The sequence below is a fragment of the Mustela nigripes genome, chromosome 14 (genome assembly GCF_022355385.1).
Source record: "Mustela nigripes isolate SB6536 chromosome 14, MUSNIG.SB6536, whole genome shotgun sequence".
Lineage (NCBI taxonomy): Eukaryota > Metazoa > Chordata > Mammalia > Carnivora > Mustelidae > Mustela > Mustela nigripes.
In genome coordinates, this window is record NC_081570.1 from 83,178,343 (window position 1) to 83,206,092 (window position 27,750).

The 27,750-nt window shown below is 34.4% G+C and overlaps 1 protein-coding gene across 5 annotated transcripts in view; it reads right to left on the reverse strand.

Moving 5' to 3' along the window:
* DPYD (dihydropyrimidine dehydrogenase) overlaps positions 1 to 27,750 on the reverse strand; it is an 833,094-nt gene that overhangs the window by 528,184 nt on the left and 277,160 nt on the right. Inside the window, exon 9 of one of the 5 annotated variants that reach the window (XM_059375485.1) lies at positions 19,665 to 19,906. The exons of the other annotated variants lie outside the window; for them this stretch is intronic. Coding sequence (XP_059231468.1) covers positions 19,842 to 19,906 — 65 coding nt within the window. The 3' untranslated portion in view covers positions 19,665 to 19,841. Of the gene's footprint in view, positions 1 to 19,664; positions 19,907 to 27,750 lie in introns of those variants that run through there. 5 annotated transcript variants of the gene reach the window in all.

Consider the following 27,750-nt stretch of genomic DNA (forward strand, 5'->3'; position numbering starts at 1 on the left):
ATTTCCATGTAGGGAAATTGTGGGGTTTTTTTGTTTTGTTTTGTGTTAAAGATTTATTTATTTATTTGGCAGACAGAGATCACAGTAGGCAGAGAGGCAAGCAGAGAGAGGAAGGGAAGCAGGCTCCCTGCTGAGCAGAGAGCCTGATGCTGCTTGATCCCAGGACCCTGAGATCATGACCTGAGCCAAAGGCAGAGCCTTTAACCCACTGAGCCACGCAGGCGCCCCGGGAAAATTGTTTTTAAAGGGACACCATCCAAAAAAATCTACTTTTCCTTGATAAAATGCACTATTTTTGTAAAGTGTTTACATAGAAGGTCATAAGAATCTGTCCCATCCTTGTATGTATTTCCTTTTGCAGATGGACTTTGCCATTTCTCTCAAGATTTGAGGAGTCTCTATTACTCTGCTTCCCTTGAATCTGGTATTATTTGGTGAATTGCCTTGACCAACATAATGGGGTGACTAGGCCTTTGTTTGAAGAGGACTTGAAACATATACATTCCTTCTTTTGGTACAAGGCTAACTGTGAACAAGCATAGGCTAGCCTCCTTAAGGATGACATAGATACATGTTAAAAGAGATACCAGAAGTAGACAAAAAGATCCAGTTTTCCCAACTGAGGCCTGATATCCTGGGACTCCAGCCCATAAGTAACCCCCAACTGATTCCAATGCATGTAAGAACATCCAACACCATGGGGTAGCAGAGCTTCCAGTTCAGCCCAGAACAAATTGCCAACCCTTAGAACCATGAGAAAATAATGTAATATTTACTTCCCAGAATCTAAACTGTGTCCTTCAAAAGCATACAGGTATCCTTTTGCATGCATTAATTTCTCTCATACATTTATTATAAAATAACCTAAATTGTGTGTCTTTCCTTTCTTACCCTGAGATGCTTTCCTAGGATAGGAATCCTACTAAAAGTGTAAACTTGGGGTGCCTGGGTGGCTCAGTCATTAAGCATCTGCCTTTGACTCAGGTCATGGTCCCACGGTCCTGGGATAGAGACCCGCTTGAGGCTCCCTGCTCAGCAGGAAGCCTGCTTCTCCCTCTCCCACTCCCTCTACTTCTGTTCCCTTTCTCAGAGTCTCTCTCTCTGTACATCAAATAGATAAATAAATAAATAAAATCTTTTAAAAAATAATAAAAAAAGAAGTGTAAACTGTTAAATTTCCATCCACTATCAATAACTCTCAATACTGACAATTAGTTTCTAACTGTATAAATCACCATGTACTACCTTCTGTCCCCACAGCTAGCCTACAAAATGCCCCCAATGCTAAATTGAAAGTACGAAACTTAGGGGAAAAGTAATCTTTAGAAGTCATTGGTTGCTGTTCAAATTTTCTTTTCTTTTAAAGATTTTATTTATTTATTTGAGAGAGAAAGAGAGAGTAAGAGAGAGCAGAGCAAGGTGAAGGGCAGAGGGAGAAGCAGGCTCTCCTCTGAGCAGAGAGTCTGATGCAGGGCTAGACCCAGGGACTCTGGATCGTGACCTGATCCCAGGAAGATGCTTAACTGACTAGTCACCCAGGTGCCCTGGTGTTCAAATTGTCTTGTGAAAAATTAAGTAAGGACATGGAGTTTACTTATAACCATGGTCCTGAAGCTGCGTTCAGTTTTATGGGAGATGAAAACTGAGAATCAATCTCAGCTCCAACAATTTAATATTTATAAGGGTTATAGCCTGATATAATTATTAAAGTTCTCACATGTGCCATTTCTTTTCATCCTCATATCAACAAGCTTGTGTTTGGAACCTGGGAAGAATACTATGAGTGAAGGGTTGTAGATTCAGTTTAAAGACAGAGATAACCAGAAACCAGTGTCCTATATTTTTTCTGAATTCTTATTAGATTCCAACTAAGTATGCCCTGGATCTTAATTTTGTTTTACATATGTTATATCTACATAATTAGGAAGAAGAACATATCTCTAAATGTTCTTTGATGTTAAGGAGGTTAGGCTATATTAATATTTGACATCTTAGCAAGGAGTTCTAAGAAAACTCCTAAATCTAGAAGGTTTGTATTTTCATATGTTTGCCTACATATTTCAGTTTAATTGAGGAAGCAATTTTTAGTCTTTAATTAATTGGAACTGTAATTATTCAGCCTGGAGAAGTCAATTTAATGAAGATTTTCAGCTACATAAGGAGCTCTCAAGATGATCATGCCTATTTCCACTTAAAAACTGACTTATAAGATAGCATAAGAGATAAGGAAAATATTCCTGACAGTGAAGGTTAGTAAATTTTAGAAATTAGAAAGATTATAGAAATTCTTTCTATGAATGTTATTAAATCTTCATCATATTCCTTATTCTACTTATAATCTTGTCTGTACATGAATATTACTTAAAATATAATGTTTATTTTCCTATTTGAAAGATTCTGTCATTGGAAATAAAGCATTTAAATCTGATCACATTATTAATCACATATATCATCTGGCAGTAAAACAATGGCATCAAAATTTTTTGACATTTCAGTGGAGTCAAATTTTAAAAATAAACTCAAAACATAAGAACATCTCTTGGTACTGTCTTATTGCCTGACAAATACCATTGTGTTTAAGTGGTAGTTAAGATTTAATAAATAATTATGAGTAAGATATAAAAGGGGGAATAGGGAGTATCAAAAAGGAGTGACAAAAGACCCCTTACTTTTAGGTCATGACCACTCTCAGGGAACAGAAAAAAATAAGACAGGTGCGGGAGGGGGGGCAGGTAGAGATATCATAATAGGCAAAGATTTGTATTCTTGGGAAGAGCAGAATCAATGTCACCATTTTCTGTTCTTATTACTAAAGTCTCTTAAGTGACTTTCTCACATTCTCACTTTCTTCAGACATTTGACAAAGTGATTCCTTTAAAATGCAAATCTGATCCTTTTCCTTCCCAGCCCAATTTTCTAGCATCCCCTGTCCTCACCTCCTTTCTTTATTCTCTTCAACCTCAGCGAGCATGATTTCTCCCTTTTTTTTCCCCACTCAGGGGAGAACCCCTTGGAAGGCAGCCTCCAAGACCCTTGTATTTCTGTATCACTTTTCAAAATGTTTCATTATGTGTTATGTGATAGATTTAATACTAGTTTCCCATAGCCTAGGAGCTCCTTGAGAGCCAGGACTATGCCTGTTCTCTCCAACATTGTATTTCCAGACCCAACACCCTGCCTGGCAGAAAGCAGGCTCCTGAGTACTGTTAAATGGCTGAGTAAAGTTGCTGCGAGTAATATTTCCTTTACTAATCCCTTCATCTATTCAATCATTCAACAAAACATTTAATAAGGATTTAATTTATGCTCAGTCCTAAGGCTATCATGGTTGAAAGAGATGCTGAAACCTTGACCCAATTCAGTTTCTAATTTATTAAAAATTATATATGCAATTATAAAATTCCATAATGTTCTCAAAAAAACAAACAAATGTGTTTTTCTTCATAGACCTTAGTTTGCTCATGATGGTAACTTTTGTTCATCCTATTGATCTGAAGCATAGGTTCTTCATAGTTACAACACCCAAATTTGCAAAAGTGCCTTTTAGGTGTAAGTTAAACAAGTGGATACACCTCATAAACCACAAAAGAAGGAATTAGTAGTCTTGATGGCATGACTCTCCTACAGACTGTTCCAGTTTCATTTTCACATTGTTTTCTGTTAGGTATAACCCATTAGTACCTTGAAAGAATTTGAAATCTTATTTTCTATAAATACTTCTCCAGTATATATGAAATACAATGTAACTACATTTAGAGAAAGGGTATGATTTTCAACTAAGCAACAGGAATGATTCAAGGTATGCATATACATGCATGCACACACATACACACACACTAATTACAGCTCCGACAGCAGTACCTAAAATAGCACCAATTCCTTCATTGCACTCTATTATTTATCATATAACATGTCACCTAACTAAAAATTGTTCAATCATAAAATGATAGATTATCCAAATGTCTAACCATAATAGTTGCATGAAAATCCTCAACTCTGAGTATCTGATGAGCATTCAATTAAGACCCTGAAGACTTTAAACCTTATTTCTGTTTGGGGACCATTGTTTTAAGTACCCACGATTTATTCATCTTTATACATAAAACATATGTGCAATTTTAATAGTTGTATATGATGCAAAATTTGAACATTTAGGGGATGTTACACCACATTAAGTTTAACCCTCATTTATGTCTTGGATGATAGATGCAAGAATTCCAACTGAGGCGATTTTATGAACCAGTTAAATGATTTGTATTCAGAACAGCATTAAAAGTCCCCATGACAAAGTGTACTTGAACAAAAATACCCTGCTTGTGACACATCCTTTACAAGTAATGTGTTTTCATTTTTCACATGTTGCATCTCATTTATTTTATTCAGGCACACATACTTAAATCTGCAAGATACCACAAGCTCCCAATACCTTTGAAATAATAAATCACTTTTTGCAGATGTTTTCACCCGCTGCAAGGCTGCCGTTCATTAATCAAACATTATCAGTTTCTATCAGTGCCCAATGTAAAACAGAAAAGGTAGTTCATTTTGAGTTCTGACTTTCATTCACTGGTTAGTCCCTGACCCCATAGTACTTACTGCTTGCACTTTAGAAATGTGAAACCTCCTACAGTGTAATAGATTTTATAGTGAAAATCCTAAATGGTATTATATTTTTTAAAATTCTACATTCCTTAATCCTGAGCTAAATCAAACTGTATGTCTAAAATGGCAAATAAATGCAGTCATAATATCCATTTAAAATAAGATCCACAAAAATAATAAATCCATAATGTAAGTTGTGTTTCTATGAATATATCTAACACATCAAATTTCTAGAACACAGGTGAAGTGATATCCTATTTTAAAATTTAGCTTAAGCGATTTAAATCATTTCAGAAGACAATGAAAGACAATCTGTCTATCCACATTAATTTTGAAGCCCACAAAATGAAACTGGAACAAAATTTGAGACAACTGTAAAATCTTTCATAATTTTTTCCTCTCTAAGGAAATACAGAAAATGAATCAGCTTATAATACAAGATTTCACAGATGACTAAAGACACCCTAGAACATCCTATGAACTAAAGAAAAACAACTGATGTAAACTGCATTTCTTCACTGCCCTAAAAATAGCCCAATAATATAGATATTTCAGCACTTTCATTTTCTCTCCAAAAACAGTTTCAGTAATGATGAACACAGTAGTGATGGCCATGCATATCTACAAATATACTAAAAATCACTGCTATACATTCTTAATGAATGAATCATGCAGTATATCAATTATAACTCAATAAAGCTGTTTAAACTTAAAAAACAAACAGTTTCATGTTACTCATCCTCTTTGACTAACAAATCCTGAACAATGATAACTCAAAGCCAACAATGACTTCAAAACTGATCTTATAATGAATTAATGAACTGGAGATTACCATGCAATTAAATAAAAAGGAAATGCTTTATAAATATTTCATTTCATCATTATGAATTTATATCATTAGTGATTATTCATAAATCTTTTCCCATTAAGGTATGGCGGTGAAAGCTGTAAATGTTGATATGGCCCCCTTGTCAGTGCATTTATAATACAAATTATGTGATTTTTTGCAAGTTCATTTTCCAGATCAACATCTGAGGGATTCAAAGTTGATAAGAAAAGCTATGTGAAAAGTATTTCAGTCAGGTCTCAACTAACCCTAAAGAATATTGGTTTGAGGGCAGAGGAAGTACCATTGCAGTTTTGTATGGTGACATTCCTGAGCCTGGGTGCCAAAGCAATACATTGATGACATCAATCCAGAAATTCAGATGCCCACTCACTGCCTCTGGGATATATCCAAATTCCATAAATGTCTTAAGTTCCTGTGTATGACCCATAACAATTTATTCATGCCCTACCCTCATGCCCTAACTGCTGTCAGTTACTTTCTCATCTGTCAGCATGCATTTTAGGAAGAGGCCATGCCATTTTTGTCAGTTTTCAAATTCACTCTGTTCTCTCAAACCTCTGTGTTATGGTGGGCACATTTTATCTGCCACTAATGGACTAGCTTCAACTCTTCAACTCTTTTGTCTAACAAACTCCCAACATACCAGGTTAAAGTCTCAGCCCTCAAGATGGTCATTAGGCATCTTTTCTGTTTTTCCCTTTTTACTTTAGTATAGTAATTATTTTTCCCTTAAAAATTGATGAGCTTGGGCGCCTGAGTGGCTCAGTGGGTTAAGCCGCTGCCTTCAGCTCAGGTCATGATCTCAGGGTCCTGGGATCGAGTCCCGCATCGGGCTCTCTGTTCAGCAGGGAGCCTGCTTCCCTCTCTCTCTCTCTCTGCCTGCCTCTCTGTCTACTTGTGATTTCTCTCTGTCAAATAAATAAATAAAATCTTTAAAAAAAAATTGATGATGGGGCGCCTGGGTGGCTCAGTGGGTTAAGCCGCTGCCTTCAGCTCGGGTCATGATCTCAGGGTCCTGGGATGGAGCCCCACATCGGGCTCTCTGCTCAGCGGGGAGCCTGCTTCCTCCTCTCTCTCTGCCTGCCTCTCTGCCTGCTTGTCATCTCTCTCTCTGTCAAATAAAAAAAAAAAAAAATTGATGAGCTTCTCTGGTAAGAGAATATACTTAAGTTAACCACTGAATAATCCCCAGTGACTAGTATAGTGCCAAGACCAGTAATAATTGTTAAAAGTACAACAGGGGTGTCTCAGTGGCTTAGGCAGTTAAGTGTCTGACTTCAGGTCAGGTCATGATCTTAGGGTCCTGGGATTGAGACCCACCACATCAGGGCTCCCTGTCAGTGGAAAGTCTGCTTCTCCCTCTGCCTTGGCCCCTCTCCCCACTCATGCTCTCTCTCTCTTGCTCTCAAATAAAACTTTAAAAAATATGACATAATTGAATAAAATAATGGAAATAAATAAGACTTCAGTGGTCAGAATTTCATTTTCTTATTTGTACCTTGATATGTTGTCCTTATAGTTTCATGAGATCATTCCCCATCCCCCTTTATAGGAAAGGATTTGAAATAGTTTTGTATCATTTCCAAATAAGTGATAATGCTAGAATTTTATTCTTTCCACACACATGAATTTAACTAAGGATAAGTATAATGAGTTGTTTTTATGTTAAATAACAAGCTTATAGCTGTGAAATTGGAAATGAAAGAGCTTAAAGAGCCTGAGGGAGAAAAATCAGAATAAGACTTCAATTTATGTCTGAACTTAATGTCTAGAAATAATCAATATTGTGTGTAGGCTCTAGATGATTATTACAATAACTTACTATGGTGTCATCTATAGTTCAAAACCTCCATCTTCCTTCAACTAAGCCAACACCTAAAGAATTAATGGGATAAGTAAACATGCCATTCACAAATTTGTGTATGTCCCTATAATATATAACTCTTCTGTTTTTATAAGGTATTTGAGGTAATCTAATAGTTGAATAATTACAATTATTGAACACCAAAATTAACTCTGAGTTTCCAAGTAATGGAGTTAAAATAAAATTACTATAAATTATATAACTATCAATATCTGATGAAATAAACAATACCAATTTATCAGGAAAGACAAACTATTTTTGTGACACAAAAGTCTTTTAAGGAATTTCATAATGCCAATCAATACATAAAATTTACTGACCAATATAATAAATAATGTGTAATAGTTATTTTATAAAAGACATATTTCTTTATGTGGCCTTATAATATTCATAAAAAGTTTAGGGAATTATAATCAAATAACTATATTTCCATATAATTTTCAACACTACATGAGATAACTTACTGGTTATAACTTTTTTACACAGAATCTCTAATAAGTATTATTTGACCTAAGCAGCAAATATATATTTTTAGAATAATAATCTGATGAGTAACTTGTCCTATTTATCAAAAATATCTTTTAGAAAAAGAAATGAAAACATACCATTAAATGACAATTTTAAAAAAGCTTAAAGAATAATCAAAATCAAACAGGGAATATCATAAAAGGGATATGTTTCTATATGTTATTACCTACTTGAATATATACAAATATACTTGAACCTGTGTATTTCCTTAAAAAATCTTGGCAATTAGTATTGTAATGAGACATTTTGAAAATAAAATCCTATGTGAATCCACAATGAAGTGTCATGGATTTCATTTTTAAAATAACTGCACAATTTTTTCACACACACACAAAAAGTATGTGTCTCTTTTTCCTTTCAGGCTAAGATATGGTCTCTCTGAAGCTTATCTCCACTACTTTGTTAAGCCTCAAACAGAGCGAGAAGATTTGTGACTGCTGTTCTAGCTCTCAGAAGATGCTTTTTTGTGAGTTACTCTGAGTGTTGCCTGCTAAAACTCATCCAACCATCCCAGCTCCAAAGTAAGAGAGATTATCTCATGGACTTTCTCCGTTTTGTTTTGTTTTTGCTTAACCAAGTTGATATCCAAAATTCAGCTTGGTCACGGAAAAGAAAACATTTGGAACTTAATTACTTAAAACCAGTCTTTGTGGAGAAGAAATCAAATGACTGTAACACACACATGAATACACAAAGTACTGGCATCTTCCCCTACCTGAGGAAACAAAAACTCTAAAGATTGTACATATTCAATACAAATTTGAATGAACTTGTGTCATCCTGTATAGTGAGCCAATTAATATAAATACTGGCTTTTAAAGTATTTCTTTTGAGTCATTTAACTTTCATCATTTGGGGGGAAATATAGCTAAAAGGGGGATTTGCATGCCTAGGAAACTCAAAGCAAGGACACAGTTTTCTCTTTTATTTTTAATGAAAAATAATTGCTTAAGAATATCATTATTTTTTTCTGAAAGAACGACGGCTTAGAAGATTGTAGGGACTTTTCAAAATTGCAACATCTCTTGGGCTCTGGCTTTTTCATATTTCCATTTTTCTTATTCTGAATGTACCACTTTACATTAGTTATTGATCTCCTTGTGAGTCATAACAACTCATATTATGCAGCAAACAGCCATGCCCAACTGTCATATTGTACCTGCAAAGCGGCGGCTCTACAAGCCAGGTGAGACAAGGGAGAATAATTTTCTCAGCTTGTAGCATGCAAGAATTCACTGAATCCCCTTTTTCTCACCAGGGTATCCTTCTGCCTTGTGTCCTCCAGTCCAGGCACTGGGTAACTCTCTCTGCTGAACAAAGAGGGTTCTTGAGCTATTCAACGTGGACAAGGGATTGAAGGGATATAGCTGCTTCTTACCAGAAATTTGACAGATCCTCACCTTCACTCCTACTCCCACAGCTACCTGGTATTACTAGTCCTGAAACGTGAAGTAGACTCAGTAGTGCAAATCACGGTACTTCTTGGGTCCAGTTCAGAATTCAGATTCTTGGGGCTGCTTAGTCCCAATCTCATAGAGCCATCTGCTTTTCAGCTTCCGACATTTTATTGTTTTCTGTCTTATTCTTTTTCCTTTTAAGCTTACGGCATTTGAAAAATCCTGCTTCTTTCATTTTAGTGGCAATTCAGGACAGGATAGAAGGATATACTTGTATTCAGCCTGACATTTTCAAATTGAAGTCTCACTGAACTAATTATAATTATAAAAAAATAAGAATACCCATATCTTATTTTGTGCTAATACTTAGGAACTTTTCTATTTTCTTTTCAAAAGACTGAATAGAACCAGAAAATTTATTTGTAGGTGTGACTTTTCTTTCTTTGGTCTACATTCCCGAAATGAACTTGAGCTTGATTTCAAGTTCAACTGTAATTTCTTAAGTCCTGTTGCATAAATATATTCTTTAGCAGCCTCACTATTCAGTTAGCACACCAGTAAGCAAGATACAGGGTAAACAAAACCGGCTGTGGCTTCCTGTAGATATTTATTTACTAAAAATTCTTGAGACTATTAAAATTTGCATTTTTAAATTTCTAAATTCTAACATGTAGCCTTGTGCATGGGTTGCCTCACTCTTATGACTTACACTTGTCAGTCTTTTATATAGACAAATGTAATATAAAACCAAATTATTTTTTGACAGTGTTAGGGGCTCCTGTCAATAAAAGATATCACACCCTATCACCATTACTAACTAAGAACCTGGTTTCATTTTTAATATATCACATATAAATCAACAACTACTCATCTTTTTGTGGTCACAGATACATCAGCTAAAAGATGGTTCTCTAATAAAGGAACAACAGGTATCCAGAAAAACTGGTTCATACCACATTTTACTCCCATGAGAGGTAACAGAAAACTGGTAAGTTAACATCAATAATATATTCCAATTACAAATATATTAGTTATACAACTAATGGAGAATATTGAAGACTAGTTGCTTCCTAAATTCTTCTGAGACCATCTTTATCTAACTATAAAAATTGGTTAATTAGACTTGTTCCTGAATAATTGTTAAAACAGACAAAGTTTATGCCTCTGAATTTCACATGAAAATTAAAAAAAAAAATTAAGGCCAATTAATTGTTGAAATATTCCTATAAGACCACACTTAAAAGTTATTCAATTGCTTTTTCTAGTCATAAGATTCTGTTACTTTTATTCTGCAACCCATGCCTGCAGTTTGCATCAAATAAACCACAAGAACAAATCACGAAAACATTTTGTTTGGTTATACCAGAAGTTAATTCTTGTTAATGCTCTATTAAGCATTTCAATTAGTTGTTATGTTTACTTTTAGTTTTATAAATTAATCTTCTCTACATATCTAAATATATATTTCCTAATGAGTTTAATATTCAAGGAGATAAATATGAGAAAATGCTTTGAAACTAATTATAGAAATAATCTTATGTAATCTGCAAATGCTGATCAAAGTATATTATTTTAGTAATGCCAACACTGGGACAATATAGCTTTATTTGGTTGAAAATAATGATTTTGACTTTATGATAATGTTAGGTTTTATCCTATGTACACAAAGATTAATACAACATTAAAATCCTAAGCTACAGGAATTTAGGGGTGAAATACTGTATATTTCCAATAGCTACTTATTAAGTGGTCATTTATTTTCCAATTTTTGATTAAGATTGCTGATTTTAAATCATAAGGAAAAAGACCTAAGCACTTAGACTTAAGTACTACTTATTTAATTCATTCCCTGTGGAAGTTCAAGCTCTAATCTTCTCTTATCTGCATTCTATAACAGCTCTCCAGCTGTCTCAACATGTCCAGTCTTGTTATTCTTATGTTCATACCCTATCTAGCGAGATATCACTGCTTGAAACCTTTCAGTCAGTTTTCATGTTCAACAGAGTAGCAGCCCAAGGTCTTTAGCATCCTAGGTAGGACTTCCACAATCTGATTAACTCTCCAGCTCAGAGACTCAACTCATCAGAGACTCATGCACTACAGAAATACTAAACTACTCAGGAGTGATCATGCTAGTTCACTGAAAAATTGTTCTCTTGAGCCCTCCACCAGTAATAACCCTATCCCTCCAACTTCTCTTTTCCTGATAACTCTTAATGATCCTTCAACTCTGTAAAGGTGCCACTCCCTCTAGTAAGTTTCCATGACCTCTTCCCCTACCCTAATAAACATTCTTACACTTAAATTCATCAGGGTCATGGTTAGCATTCGGCATCTGGATTGTGCATTCACAAAGCTCTGGGGATCTCTCCATCACTACATACATTACCACACGGTGTTGTAATTATGTTACTTTGCACCTAGAGAGCCTTGGGTCTTCATGAAGTCAAGGAAAATGTTTTGTTTTCCCTGTCACTAAATGCTTAACAAGCAGTACCTATGACTTCATTTGTTCAACACAATGTCTGTGAAGATTGAACCATGTTGTTTCATGTTTCAGTAGTTCATTCCCTTTTGTTGCTGAGTAGTATTCTATTCAGTGAATAGTGAATACGCCAAAATGTGTTTAATCCATTTATCTGCTGATTGACTTTTTTTTTTTTTTTTTAATAGCCAAACTATGGAAAGAACCTAGATGTCCATCAACAGATGAATGGATCAAGCTGATTGACTTTTTGTTTGTCTTTTTTTGTTTTGGGCTAATAGGAACATTGACATAGGACTCATTACAGTTAACATTTTTATTTCTTTTGGTTAAATATCTAACAGTGGTATTAACTGCAGTGTAGCTGTATGTTTAACTATACAAAAAAGTACTAAACTGTTTCCAACGTACATTTTACACTTGGACCAGCAATGTGTGAAAGTTCCAGTTGCTTCATACCCTTGCTAACCTTTGGTATTATTAGTCTTTTTAATTTTGGTTATTCTAGTGGGTGTGAAGTGGTTTCACTTTGTTGTTTTAATTTGCATTTCTCTAATGACTAATGATGCTGAGCATCTTTTCAAGTACTTATTAATTATGCCTCCATATTCATCTGCCTGTTTCAATCTTCTGCCCCATTTTGAAAATTGGACTGTCTTATATATTGTTTAAAAAAACAAACAAAACCCTTGGGGCGCCTGGGTGGCTCAGTGGGTTAAAGCCTCTGCCGTGGGCTCAGTTCATGATCCCAGGGTCCTGGGATCGAGCCCCGCATCAGGCTCTCTGCTCAGCAGGAAGCCTGCTTCCTCCATTTTCTCTCTCTGCCTGTATCTCTGCCTACTTGTGATCTCTGTCAAGTAAATAAATAAAATCTTAAAAAAAAAAAAAACCCTTGCATGTTTTGAAAATACATAACTAGTTTTGTCAAGTGTGTATGTGTATTTTTCCCCCATTGTATGACTTGCCATTTCATTTAAAGATCAGATGTTTCTAATTTTGGTGAAGTACAATTTATTTCTCAAATATTAATTTTTTGTTGTTATATAAAAGTTTTTCTTTAAACCATTTAATAAACACAAAGATTTCTTCTAAGGGAAATCCACAATTTCAATGAGAATGACACTAATAACCACTAAGCCTTTGGCACCAAGCACTGTGATAATCATCATAGTGAACCCCACTTTTAATTACCATCTCTACCTAAAAAATAAGGAAACCTAAACAAGAGTTGAAATAACTTACTCAAGGGCACAGGTGTAGTAAGGGACAGAAATGGGATTAAGTTTAAGTCTAACCTGGAACTCCCTGCTCCTATTCTTCACTGCCTTTATAATTTTAAACCCAGGTGGTGATTAGACTGGGGATTTTATTTTTTTATCTTTTTAAAGATTTTATTTATTTATCAGAGAGAGAGAGAGAGAGGTAGAGAACGAGCGCACAAGCAGGCAGAGGTGGGGAGAGAGGCAGGCTCTCTGCTGAGCAAGGAGCCTGACTCGGGACTCAATAACAGGACCCTGGGATCATGACCTGAGCCAAAGGCAGCAGCTTTACCGACTAAGCCACCGAGGTACCCCAAGACTGGGGATTTTATTATTATTTTTTATTTTTTAAAGACTCTATTTATTTATTTGACAGAGAGAGAGAGAGAGATCACAAGTAGGCAGAGAGGAAGGGAAGCCGGCTCCCTGAGAGCAGAGAGCACCATGTGGGGCTTGATCCCAGGACCCTGAGCCAAAGGCAGAGGCTTTAACCCACTGAGCCACCCAGGTGCCCCAAGACTGGGGATTTTAAAGATCACTGGGAGTTTTAAAGATCTAGAAGGCTTTTACTCCTAGCACAGATCATGGTAAATATTTGCAGAATGAATATATAATTTTGATATAATTAGATATGTCCCAAGAGGCTGCTTGTAAATTGGCACTCTGGAAATTTAAGGAAAAGAATCCAATGATCACTTTTATATTACAAAATACAATTTGTACATGGGTATGTGGGTGGTATCTGCTTCACATATCCAGTGATGTTAATTCTTTGGTTGTCTGTGTTGCTCTGAATAGTTGGAATAGTTACAGTTTAAAAAAATCAATCCATAATGAGAAGTATTTTCCACACTATATATATTGAACTATTGTTCTTTAACATATGGCTAATTAAGTCTGGCAGAAATCAGAACCCACATTTTTCCTTTGACTAAAATTTTGGCCTAAAGACTTAGCTCAAAATGAATTACCCCATTCTTCAAATCAGTAAATAAGACTTCTCAACTTGCTGCTTTTTTTTCAATCTTATCTCATTGACCTAGAATATTTAAAACTTAAATATATGCACATATTATAAGAACTCAAGTTTTGAATGAATGCTAAATTAGGTTGCCCTTCACTGAATTTTATATGTATTTATTTTCCTCTCTTGTGTCTTTCTTCTCATTCACCTTCATTTCTTCCATTCCCACATCACCATATATGAATATTGTATATTCTTATACTTATCCAATTTTCATACATGCCCAGAGTACAAAGCTCTGGTAACACAACATAACATGCTTAAAGATGAATCTATCTTCAATCTTCAACTTATAAAATGCCCTATATTTTCTTAATAATAATATTCTCTAATGGCATAGTGGCTGATTCCATCACTACACTTAAACAAAACATAAGTTGTTGCTAAGGACTAATAATTTGTGAAAATGCTACTGCTCCAATATTTTTGCAAATAATGTTTGTCATAATAATTTACTAATGAGGTTATTTAATGACCTGATAAAATTAACTCCTTTTTAAAGCAATTAATTGTAACCTGTGTATAATTTATAGTTGAGCAAACTGGCTCAAGCCCGCTTTGTGTGTTAGTTTTATTTTCATATCCTTAAAGGGATAATAATGTTGGAAGTCACCTAGAATATCCATTAAATAAATAATCACTAATTTAGAAGTTCAAGAACTATTTACTTTGTTTTAATTATAAATAATAAAACCAATGTTCAATAAAGATATCACCCCTATTTGTTCCTCCATTATAATAAAATGCTTTATTTTATTCTTTTCTTCCTTCCACCCCATAAAAGTAAACTGGTATTAAGACCTGATATAAATGTAAAATTAGTTACGTAACAATTTAATGTTCTTTGTCTGTATTGTCCTACTTTGTTTTGCAGTTTCTTCTCCGCACTTAGCCTTTGCTATTGTGTGTATTACTGGAGAGGAGCTGTTATTCTCCCTTTAACTCTCTCTCTCCTCTTCTCTGAGAAGCAAAGTGAAACTCACTTGGCTAACATGTTCCACCTTGGAATTTTTTCCATCTTCACCAAATTATTTCTCTATCAATGAGGGGAAAAGTATCCTAACAACTGTCAAAAAACTAACACATCTACCTCTTTTCTTCTTTTCCAGTCTCCTGGTGTCCTTCCCCTTTTGCCCCCTTAAATACAATTTCAGACTTCTGTTTTCCATTTTCTTCTTTACCTTGCCATAAAATGTCTCCGTATTTCTCTATAAAAACAATACAACTTTCTCACCTCTCCTCATCCCTTAAACCATTATACCACTCCTTATTTCCCCATGACTATTGTATTGGGTGCTTTGGAATGGTGGAAAACTACAAGGTTTGGATTTCTTGAGAACTTTGGTGACTTTAGGCAAGCCACTTACCCACACCTGGTACTGCTTCTCCAGCAAAAAATGGGGGCAATTAATACATATTCTCTGGGATTACAGTGTAGTTTGAACGAGATTCAATGAGATCAAGTATGCAAAGTTCCTAACACATAGTATGTTTGCAAAAAATATTGGCAAAACTCTCAGGCATTGATGGCTAAATGACAAATTTGATATTTACAATGTGACAGATGTTCTAGTAAGTGTGATTTATTTGCATTACAATAAGAAAAACTCTAAGAAGGGACGCCTGGGTGGCTCAGTTGGTTAAGCGGCTGCCTTCAGGTCATGATCCCAGCGTCCTGGGATAGAGTCCCACATTGGGCTCCTTGCTCAGCAGGGAGCCTGCTTCTCCCTCAGCCTCTGCCTGTCTCTCTGTCTGCCTGTGCTCGCTTGCTCTCTCTCTCTCTATCCCTGACAAATAAATAAATAAAATCTTAAAAAAAAAAAAAGAAAGAAAGAAAAACTCTAAGAAGCACAGAGTATACTTGCTAGAATAATTGTTTCTTCTTATTTTTCTCAAGCTTATCAAGGTGCTGATAAAGCTTTTAATGCTCTTTCAAAAGGCTCAACAAAGGTACCTCCCACAACTTAAATTCAGGACCCTGAAATAAAGCTGCATTTCAAAATAATCCTCATAAAGTAATCATGAAACATTCACTAGCCTGATTAATAGATATTTACAATGTCCTGAATGACTTGTCTTGAGACTTTTGTTCATTTCCATTGTAACCATGTGAGGAAAGCTCACATCTATGATAAAAGCCCATGTTTAACTGTTCAGTGTCATGCCACTCATGGTGGGTAGAATGACAAGGAGCACAATAAGAATTCCAAAGGATCCCAGAGTCCCTTTAGTATCCCATCATAAATAAAAAGGAACTCTCCACAAAAGCCAATTCAATAAGAAAAGGGTATATCACTTCTCAGTTAAAAGGTAAGTGGTTGTAATAGCAGGTTGGAGCATTGTTAGAGAATTAGTTTTTCTTTAATAGAAATAAAAATCAGTGTAATGTTAAACATTGAGCACATTTAATGAATGCCATTGGTTAATAACATTATATATTATTACAGAATTGTAAAAAGTTACAATGGTCGGGGGTGGAGAATTTAGCATAACAATTGCCAATGTTTGAAAAGTTTTTTTTATTTAATCTAACATATATTGTACATGTAGTAATAAGTATTAAGTGGAATTTAATGCAACTCACTATTACAAAGTCATTTGTTACAAGGAGAAACATAAACCCTAAAACCAAAGACTTGCCTAAAAATTTCCACCCTCCCCTTTTTATTTTTTGTACCAATCAATAGTTACTGCAGATCATATGTTCAATTATTCAGCATTATAGAAACATAGAATCTGTGAGGACTGATTTTATGTTTCCCTAATGCATAACACACATTTTCTTATCAGACAACAGGGGAATAAAATATTTAACTATGATGGTGGCAAAAAAGTTAATTTCTGAGTCCTATTTAATAGTTGTAAAATTAAGGGAATTTTTAAATGTGTTATGGCATATACTTATGGTGATAAAATATACAGAAAGCCTGGAACAATGCTTTAAGGAAGACACAAACTTAGAAAGAAAGAAATTGTGGCAAAACTGATTATCATTATTATTATTTGCAGAAGAAAGTCATTGGTTACTGAGGAAAAGGGATAAATTTACATCTCACTTTATATGATTAACATATCTCTATGGGAAAAAATTCTGTCACTTTTGTAAACTATATGTTATATTAATTCTTATTAAGGAAATTTGCCTTTTTAAGAGTCCCAAGATAATATTTTTTAAAGCGAAGATTTTCTTCCCCAAGTATCCCTTCTAAATATATATTATACCAAATTTTCTTTTGAAAGGTTTACTTTCGTGTACTTATTTAGTATTCCAAACTTATTTAACACAAATATCTAGTATTTCGAAGTCCACACCTTAGTAAATAATTACCAGGTTCAATGGTTTTCAAAAATATTGGCTTTGCACACCAAGAGTTCATAGTAAAACATTATGCTAAAGAAGTTCAGCCCCTCATATGGGCTACTTTACTTTTTTCTGTTTCTACAAAAGAGTTCTCTAAACCCAAAGAGTGATACACATATACTATGTTAAAATAAAGGATGTGATAATAACATTATACAATATGAGTAAGTCATGTTGAAATAATATCTATAGACAGATTTAGAACATATTCATTCCAGTATGTCTGAATATCACACTCAGTGAACATGACAAGTGACAGAATTTCACTGGGATTTAGTTTTCTCACGTTACCGAGTGTGGATATGAAGAATGACTACATGATCTCACCAATGCTACGACTTCATGTAATACCTATAACCTGGGGCGCCTGGGTGGCTCAGTGGGTTAAAGCCTCTGCCTTCAGCTCAGGTCATGATCCCAGAGTCCTGGGATCTAGCCCCACATCGGGATCTCTGCTCAGCAGGGAGCCTGCTTCCCTTCCTCTCTCCCTGCCTGCCTCTCTGCCTGTGATCTCTGTCATATAAATAAATAAAATCTTTTAAAAAGTGTTTAAAAAATACCTATAAGCTGATAATATTAATGACTGCCATTTAAAAAAATCTCACCATATGCCAATTCAGTGAAAATTTATTTTATATTATTTCTACTACTCCCAATAACCATAAATGAGATACTGACTGAATTTGACTGACTTCAAGGCTCATAATTTTTCTACTAGAGCATACAGCAACTAATACCAAATCTACATCTTCTACCCACAAACTTCTGGGCTGATTTCCATACCTATCCCAGTATACCTGAGGGTTTACTGGATTTTTCCACTAGGATATCACAAAAAATTCCAAACAAAAAAGGTAAAATCAGAAGCCATAATCTTCCACTCATTTTTCTATTGGTAAATTGTCATCACCATCCATCTAATTGGTCAAAAGGAGTGCTGAAGACATTCCTTAAATTCTCAACCTGCTTTGTTGCTTCTTATTTCTAATCTTCACCAACTATATTTAATCAGATGCTCAGACCTACTCATTGTATTTCTTGTTCTCAGCCCTATTCCAGATTCTCAACTTTCTTTAACCTGAATTATTGTAATAGCCACACATAAAATCTCCCAAGACCTGGTCTTGTCCTTCTCCAACCTATTTTCATAGCACCACTGAACGAACCTCCCTAATCTCTGACATCTCATGTCGAAATCCTTCATTCTCCATAGTAAATAGGAAACATACTAATTAACTAAATTCATGTGTATACCATGCAACATCTGTGGAATCTATTTCTGTTGTATTTGTTGGGTCCTACTGACTAGCACACATCCCTGGCAGTAAAAGCTTCTGCAACTCTATGGAGCTGTCACATACGATAGTCCCCATACCTCAGTGTATGCTTCATCTTCTGCCCCCTTCATTTGTCTTTTTCCTACAGAGGCTGAGAGTGTAGGATGAGTTAGCAGAAGTGCATATAAATATGTGAATAAAAAGTTCAGATGCTATGCTGCTGTGTTACATATTGTGGGAAATAGTTAACCAGGTGACAAGTAGGAAATATTTGTGTGTCTATCTTCCCTCAAAATTGTAAGCTTCTTGATAGCAAGGACATATTAGTCACTTACCAGGAACTTGGTATTTACTGAATGAGTGAGTATATAAACAATAATGGGTAAAAGCATTAGCATTGTAAAAAATTATGAGAATGAAAGCCATTTATGTTTGTTAATACCTTCAGCATATGTCTGTTAATATTTTGTCAGTGATGCCAGACTTGGATTGTAAAGACAACTCACAAATATTAGATTTTTCCAATACCATTTTAAGGTTGTATGGGCACAATTTAAAAATATACAGCTATGTGTGCTAAACTATTAAAAATGAATATAATGCTTAATTAATTGTTCAATATATATGACATATATTATATATACTGTTTAATATAATGTTGAGTCAAATTTTTTTAAAATCTCTACCTTATTTTGTGTATTGTTCTGAGCTGTATTAGGAAACTTTAAAATCTATAAACGAGCTTTCTTACTCTCCTTCTATAGGAAAGAAAAAAAAAAAGAGCCATGGGATGAAAATGTTGCCTTAACAATTTTAACTCTTTTCTCACTTTATTCTCCTCAAGTTTCCTTTTCTCAGAAAGATGACTGTAATTAGCAAAAGGCCGGAAGATCAGAAAACAAAACAAACAAAACCCCCCAAACTCCAAGAACCAAGAGGGATGGGTTCATAACATATATATAAGCATAATATGCGTACACCCCTACACACAAACACACAAATATGAGGGGGGAAAGAACACATTTAAATATAATGGAAAACCAGGTGGGGTTTTTTGTTTTTGTTTTTAAGTTTTATTTATTTATTTGAGAAAGAGAGAGATAGCAAGAGAAAGCAGGAGCTGGGAGGAGTGGACTAAGCAGGCTCTCTGTCAAGCAGGGAGCCAGATGCAGGGCTTCATTCCAGGACCCAGGATCATGACTTGAGCCGAAAGCAGATGCTTAACCGACTGAGCCACTCAGGTGCACCGGAAAAACAGTCTGAGAGGAACATAAGATCATTTTAGGGCCAAACCTGTTACAATATGTACCATTTTAATAGGAAAGTTCACTGTTGGACCAATCGTTGGAGATTTAGTCACTCTTCTCTAATTCATAGGATGCCATATAATAGCCCAGAATATTCCCACCAGAAATTCGGGTCAATAGCTACCAAAAATGCTTCAGAAGGGGAAAAAAGACACATAAAATCGATCCAACTTTCCCTGGAGTATTCTATTAATCAATATGTCTAAAGTCAGTAGCAGAGGAACATATACATACATACATATTAAAAATTCAAATAATTTATTTGATTATGTTAGGGTGATGTTCTTTACAAAATAACTTCAGTTTGCATACTTAAAATATTGTTTTAGTACAGTTGGCCCATGAACAACATGGGTTTGAAGGGCATGAGTCCACTTAAACATGGATTTTTTTTTTCAATAAATACAGTACAGGACTATAAACATATTTTCTTTTCCTTATGGTTTTATTTAATAACATTTTCTTTTTTCTAACTTACTTTGTTTATAAGAATACAGTACCTGTATAAAAGTATGTGTTAACAGACTGCTTATGTTATTGGTTAGGCTTCTGGTCAAAAACAGGCTTTTAGTACTTAAGTTTTAGAGGAGTCAAAGTTATACAGGGATTTTTGACAGCATGAGGGGCAGCACCTTAGCTTCCATAAAGCTCAATTATCAACTGTAATTAGTATAATAACTAGTTATACTTTCAAAAAAATGATAATATTATTTTTCATTATTAATCTTGGTTAACACCCTGGTTTTTATTGTTTTTCTTAACATTTTTCAAAGTAGCATAAAGGCAAGCTTGAATCCAGTTTAAGTCAGAAAGAACAATATTGAACTGATCATTCCTGAATTCAATATATTTTTACAGTGTGTCAAACAGATACTAAACTGAAACATGTTTTGCTCTATCACTTGGTACAGAAAATTGCACTTCTACCTGATCTATCCTTAAAATTAAGAAAATCACAAATTCTACTCAATATCCACATTTTTTTCTACTTAGTATTTAATTGAATGTATCAAATCATTTATCAATAATACTTTTTCTATGGTCTTTAATAAACTTTGCTACGTAACAAACATTTATCTTTTACACTGAAATGATGGATACACTTGCAGACAAATTTAAGGATATACCAAAATAATGACCAGTTTACTTCCCTGAGCACATGGAATAAGAGGAACTATGGTCTGAATGGCTCTTTGTTACTTCCTGGCTGAGTTGGTAGGTGCTACTTGTTAGAATTTATAATAAAAAACTTGAGAGAGAGAAATAAATAAAGTAGAAGGGAAAGGTACAAAGATTTCATAGATCAAGTCCTATCCTAGAAGCAGATTTTTATTGTGTTATGTATGTGTATGTTTCCTTTATTCTTAACTTATCAAAAACTGATGAGAAAACACAAAACTAGCATTAATCGCAATTTCTAAGATTATACCTTTAGAACTGTCAATCACTTCATAGAAAACTAATTTCAGTACTTAATTCCATCTATGATTTTAATTTGGATATGTTCTTGTTTTTTCTCTGTGAAATTAAGTATGTACTTATTTCCTGAAATTACTTTAAAAGGATAAAACGTTGCAACCAAGAACTAAACAAAAACAGCAAGTTTACTTGTTAGTAATGTTTTAAAAAAACAATATAAGCAGGGGCACCTGGGTTGCTCAGTCAGTTAAATGTCAGGCTCAGGTTATGATCTCCTGGGTCAGGGGATAAAGCCCTGCACCAAGCCTCAAACTGGGCTCCTGCTCAATGGGCAGACTGCTTAAAGATTCTCTTTCTCTGCCCCTCCTCCTACTCATGGTGCACATGCTCTCTTTCTCTTTCTAAAATAAATAAATATTTTTTAAAAATAATATAGGCATAATATCAGGAAGAAAACTCCTTTTTTCCTAATGAAAGAGGATTTTATTTATTTGTTTCAAGTTTTTACTTAAATTCTAGTTCATTAAATATAGTGTAATATTGGTTTCAGGGGTAGAATTCAGTGATTCATCACTTATATATAAAACCTGATACTCACCACCACAAGTGCCCTCCTTAATACCCATCACCCATTTGGCCCATTCCCTGCCAACCTTCCATCCAGCAACCTTCAGTTTCTTTTCTATAGTTAATAGTCTCTTTTTTTCCCCTTTTTTAAAGATTTTATTTATTTATTTAGCCAAAAGATAGAAAGAGAGCTCAAGAAGGCAGAACAGCAGGAGAAACAGGCTCTCCACTGAGCAGGAAGCTGTATGCAGGGCTGGATCCCAGGACCCTGGGATCACGACCTGAGCCGAAGGCAGCTGCTTAACCAAATGAGCCATCCAGGCACACCTAGTTAATAGTCTCTTATGGTTTGTCTCATTCTCTTTTTTCCTTAATTTCCCTATGTTCATCTGTTTTGTTTCTTAAATTCCACATATAAATAAAATCATATGGCATTTGTCTTTCTCTGACAGACTTATTTTGCTTAGCATAATACACTCTAACTCCATCCATAGCATTGCAAAAGGCAAGATTTCATTCTTTATTTATGGCTGAATAATATTCTATTACATGTGTGTGTGTGAGACAGAGATCATATATCTTCACTACTTTATCCATTCATCAGTCGATTGGACATTTGGGCTTTTTCCATAATTTAGCTATTGTTGATAAAGGTGGTATAAACCTCAGGGTGCTTATGTGTCTCTGCATCACCATTTTGGTATCCTTCAGGTAAATACCTAGTAGCGCAATTGCTGGATCATAAGGTAGTTCTATTTTTAACTTTTTCAGGAACCTCCATACTATCTTCCAGAGTGGCTGCACCATTTTGCATTCCCACAAAAGGTGTAAGAGGGTTCCCCGTTCTTATCCATGCCAATATTTCTTGATTCCTGTGTTGTTAATTTTAGCCATTCTGACTGGTGTGTGGGCATCTTATCATAGTTTTGACTTGTATTTCCCTGATGGTGAGGGATAGTGAGCATTTTCTCATGTGTCTGTTAGCCATCTGTATGTCTTCCATGGAAAAATGTCTCTTTATGTCTTCTGCCCACTTCTATCTTGATTATTTTATTTATGGATGTTGGGCTTGGTAACTTCATTATAGACTTTGGATACTAACCCTTTATCAGATATGTCATTTGCAAATATCTTCTCCCATTTAGTTTTGTTGATTGTTTCTTCTGTTATGCTTTTTACATTGATGAAGTCCCAATGGTTCATCTTTGCTTTTGTTTCCCTTGCCTTCAGAGCCACGTCTAGTAAGAAGTTGCTGCAGCTGAGGTCGAAGAGGTTACTGCCTGTGTTCTCCTCTAGGATTCTGATGGAATCACACTGTTCTATGTGTCTGTTTTTCTGTCAGTCCCTTACTGTCTTGATGATTACAGCTTTGTAATACAGCTTGAAATCTGGAATTGTGATGCTTCAGGTTTTGCTTTCTTTATCAGGACTGCTTTGGTTTTTAGGGGTCTTTGGTGGTTCCATACAAATTTTAAGATTGTTCTTTTTCACTCTGTGAAAAATTCTGGTGGCATTTTGATAGAGATTGCATTAAATGTGGATTTCTTTTGGTACTATAGCTAACTTAACAATATTTGTTCTGCCAATCTATGAGCATGGAATGTTTATCCATTTATTTGTGTCATCTTCAATTTCTTCATCAAGTGTTCTATAGTTTTTGGAATTACAGGTCTTTTACAAACTCTTTGGTTAGGTTTACTCCAGGTTTCTTTATGGCTTTTGGTGCAATTGGGTATAAATTGGGATGAATTCCTTGATTTCATTTTCTGCTGTTTCATTATTGGTATATGGAAACGCAACAGATTTCTGTACATTGATTTTTGTATCCCATGACTTTACTGAATTTCTGTATCAGTTTTCACAGTTTTTTGGTAGAGTCTTTTGGGTTTTCTACATAGAGTATCATGCCGTCTGCAAATAGTGAAAGTTTGACTTCTTCCTAACCAATCTGGATGCCTTTTATTTCTTTTTGTCGTCCGATCGCTGAGGGTAGGACTCCTTATACTATGTTAAATAATAATGGTGAGAGTGGACATCCTTGTCTTGTTCCAGACTGTAGAGGAAAATCTCTCAGTTTTTCCACATTGAGGATGATATTAGCTGTGGGTCTGTCATAAATGGCCTTTATGATGTTGAGATACATTCCATTTATCCCTACTTTGTTCAGGGCTTTTTTTTTTTTTTTTTTTAAATCAAGAATGGATGCTGCACTTTGTCAATTTCTTTCTTTCTTTCTTTCTTTTGCATCTACTGAGAGGATCCTATAGTTCTTATCCTTTCTTTTATTTATGTGGTGTATCATGTTGATTGATTTGCAAATATTAAACCACCCCTGCAGTCCAGGAATAAATCCCACTTGACTGTGGTGAATAATTCTTTTAACATACTGTTGGATTAGATTTGCTGGTATCTCATTGAGAATTTTTGCATCCATGTTCATCAGAGATATTGGTCTATAATTCTTCAGTGTAGTGGGGCCTTTGTTTTGTTTTGGGATCAAGGTAATGCTGGTTTTGTAGAATGAGTTTGGAAGTTTAATTTCCGTTTCTATTTTTTTGAGCTGTTTGAGAAGAATATGTATTAACTCTTCTTTAAACGTTTGGTAGAATTGCCTTGAGAAACTGGCCCTGGACTTTTGCTTTTTTGGAGATTTTTGATTGCTGACTCAATTTCTTTTCTGGTTATGGGTCTTCATACTTTCTATTTCTTCTTCTTTCAGTTTTTATAGCTTATATGTTTCTAAGAATGTATCCATTTCTTCAGATTGCCCAATTTATTGGCATATAATTTTTCATAATATTCTCTTATCATTGTTTGCATTTCTGTGGTGTTAGTTGTGATATCTCCTCTCACTCATGATTTTATTTATTTGGGTCTCTTCTCCTTTATTTATTTAAATTTGGGGGAGATAAATCTGGCTGGGGATTTATCAATTCTATTAATTAAACATGAATGTACTTAATGCCCTAAGTGTACACTTAAAAAATGGTTAAGATAGTAACTTTATGTGTATTTTACCACAATTTAAAAAAGTGAATTTTAAAAAGGAAATATATAAATTAAGAAAAAATAATTATTTATAAGTAACACCAGTTTACAGGACTGGATAAGAGTATCATTTTAGTTTCAGATGTACCTCAATTTATCCAGGTTGTACTCTGAGCCTATTACTTAACATCTCTTGACACAATTTATACATACAGGAAATGGAGATATCACCAATATCAATCTGATATTACATTTTGAGAATTAATTTATGCAAAAAAATTTAGCCAATACTCTAAGAAATTAAGTAACTGTATTTATTATATTTTCATATACAAAATTTGTGTTTATTAGTTGCATAAAAGTATTTCATTGTTTTTCTAAATAAATAATAGCCTTTTAAATTTATTTTGCAAACTATTATCCCTAAACACAGCCAGAGACATATATATGGTAGAAGTATAACAATATATGTTAAAATATGATCACTCAGTGGTTAAATTAAAAGAAACATTCTATTCTAGCACTGACAGATTTATCAGTGAAATGGAGATACTAAGGCTCAACAAACACAAATATTGTATACACAAGAAAACAAAGTGTAGAAACACAAAATAGGAACTTAGAGATCCAAGAAAGCTATTTTCCAATTAAGTATGACTTTCTTCCACTAAACTGGACATATTCACATAATCTTTGATTCATCCAGGTACCAATATCTTCTTCTCCAATTTAATTTATGAATTAAGAGTTTTATGTGCAATTTATCTCCATAACACTAGCAAAGTGAACATCTGTTAACTTTCTGCCATCTAAGTTTATGTTTGGGAGGGTGGGTGTGAACAGAGCCTCTGATGTGTAATATTCTTTCCATCTGCACACCAGGTGGCACTGCATGGTTAATCAGAAGATGAAAACACATCAAGATTTCTTATGTATTTGGAGATAAGAAAATAAATAAATCAAAATTTTTAAAAAATTTTTTCTAAAATGTCAATAGTAACTACAGATAATGATTTACTTTAAAGGATTATGTTATTTGAGTTAATAATGTAAATTAATTATGATTATAGTATTCTTTCCCCATATATTAATTCTTCTATAATTTAAATAATATTGCCAAGAAATATGAGTTTAACAATTGAGAAAGGATAACCAAACTAGGTTCTATCCCATTGATTTCTATTTATTCATTTAGGTAAATCTGTGTCACACAATACAGCCTTGGGAATTTAGGACAATATGATTTCACTAGACGCCCCTTAAAAAATTCAAAGGCAGGATTGGTGAAAACCTGATTTGATATGAATTTTAGTTGAATTTCTTCTAAAACAGATTTATTACTTAAAATGTCTTAATGAAGTCTCCTCTTAAAAGCAATCATCTTCCTTTAAAACATACTGTTTTTAAGTATCTCATGTCAAAGAAAGTGTTATTTAAATGTCAATGAAAATAATATTATTGAATTTGATCTAATGCTACTTAGCCAAAGATGGTATAGCCCAACCTATATAAATATGAAATAAGTCATAAATAAGATGCACAAATTAGCCTGCAAATTTTCTCATTCCTATTCTTTGGAAAGATTACTGGTAGATGGAAATCTGAAGCATATGTAGAAATATACCTAATTTCTTCTAATTTGCATCAACTTCTGCCATTTCCATACCATTTTTCATGCTTCTCTTATTAATCCCTCTTTCCTTGTGTGTAATGGGGGCCCTAATTTTACCAGATTTTGCATATAGTGATTTGTAAAAGTGTAAGATAAGCTGGGTTGTACAGTTTATAGTGTGAACAAAGGTATCTAGTGGTATGCCTCCTAGCTCTAATTAGAAACCACAAACATAGCATACATATGTATTGAATGTCATGAATTCCAGATTCAACTTCATTGAACTGGGGACTTATGGGGAAGAGTTTGTATATTTGATGTTCCTTGATTCTTGTATGACAAAACCCACTATCTCAGTGACTTCTAATTTTGTTAAGTATCTCAAAGTTTATTCTTCAACATCAACATTTTACTTCCAGAGGACAACTTAAGATCTACATGATGATTACTACATTTGTGGGGGAAAAAAAAAAAAAAGAATCCAACACAATGCCCACAGTGTATGTTCAACAATATCCCCTTCCAAGTTCAAATAATATTTTTTACCCATGAAGGGGGAAAAAAAAAAAAAAAGGTAACCAGGAGCCATAAGCAGCAGTTGAAAGAAAACGTTTTGGTTAGTTCAATAATTTTGCAACTCTTTTTTTGATTTTTTTTTTTTTAAGATTTTATTTGAGAGAGAGAGAGAGAGAAAGAAAGGAGCCAGATGCAGGAATGGATCTCAGGACCCCAGGATCATGACCTAAGCTGAAGGCAGATGCTTAACCAATTGAGCCACCCAGGCGTCCCTTTTCAATTGTTTGCTCTTCAAGAGTTGATCAAGTTATTGGGAACTATTTGGGGAAAAAAAAAAGGGTAGTGCTTGAACAATGAAAATGAAAAAAAAAAAACGTTTTCCCCTCCTTCTTTAAATAACTAATATAAGTGAAATATATTTTCATGCCATGAAAAATATATATATACACATACATATACAGATTACATATATATACATATATATGTAATAATAATCCCTCCATGTCTCCATCAAAAGAAACCCAGAGGCACCTGGGTGGCTCATTCATTAAGCATCTGCCTTAGGCTCAAGTCATGATCCCAGGGCCCTAGGATGGAGGCATGAATCAGGCTCCCTGCTCAGTGGGAAACCTACTTCTCTCTCTCCCACTCCCCCTGCTTGTATTTCCTCTCTCTCAGTCTCTCTTTCTCTGTC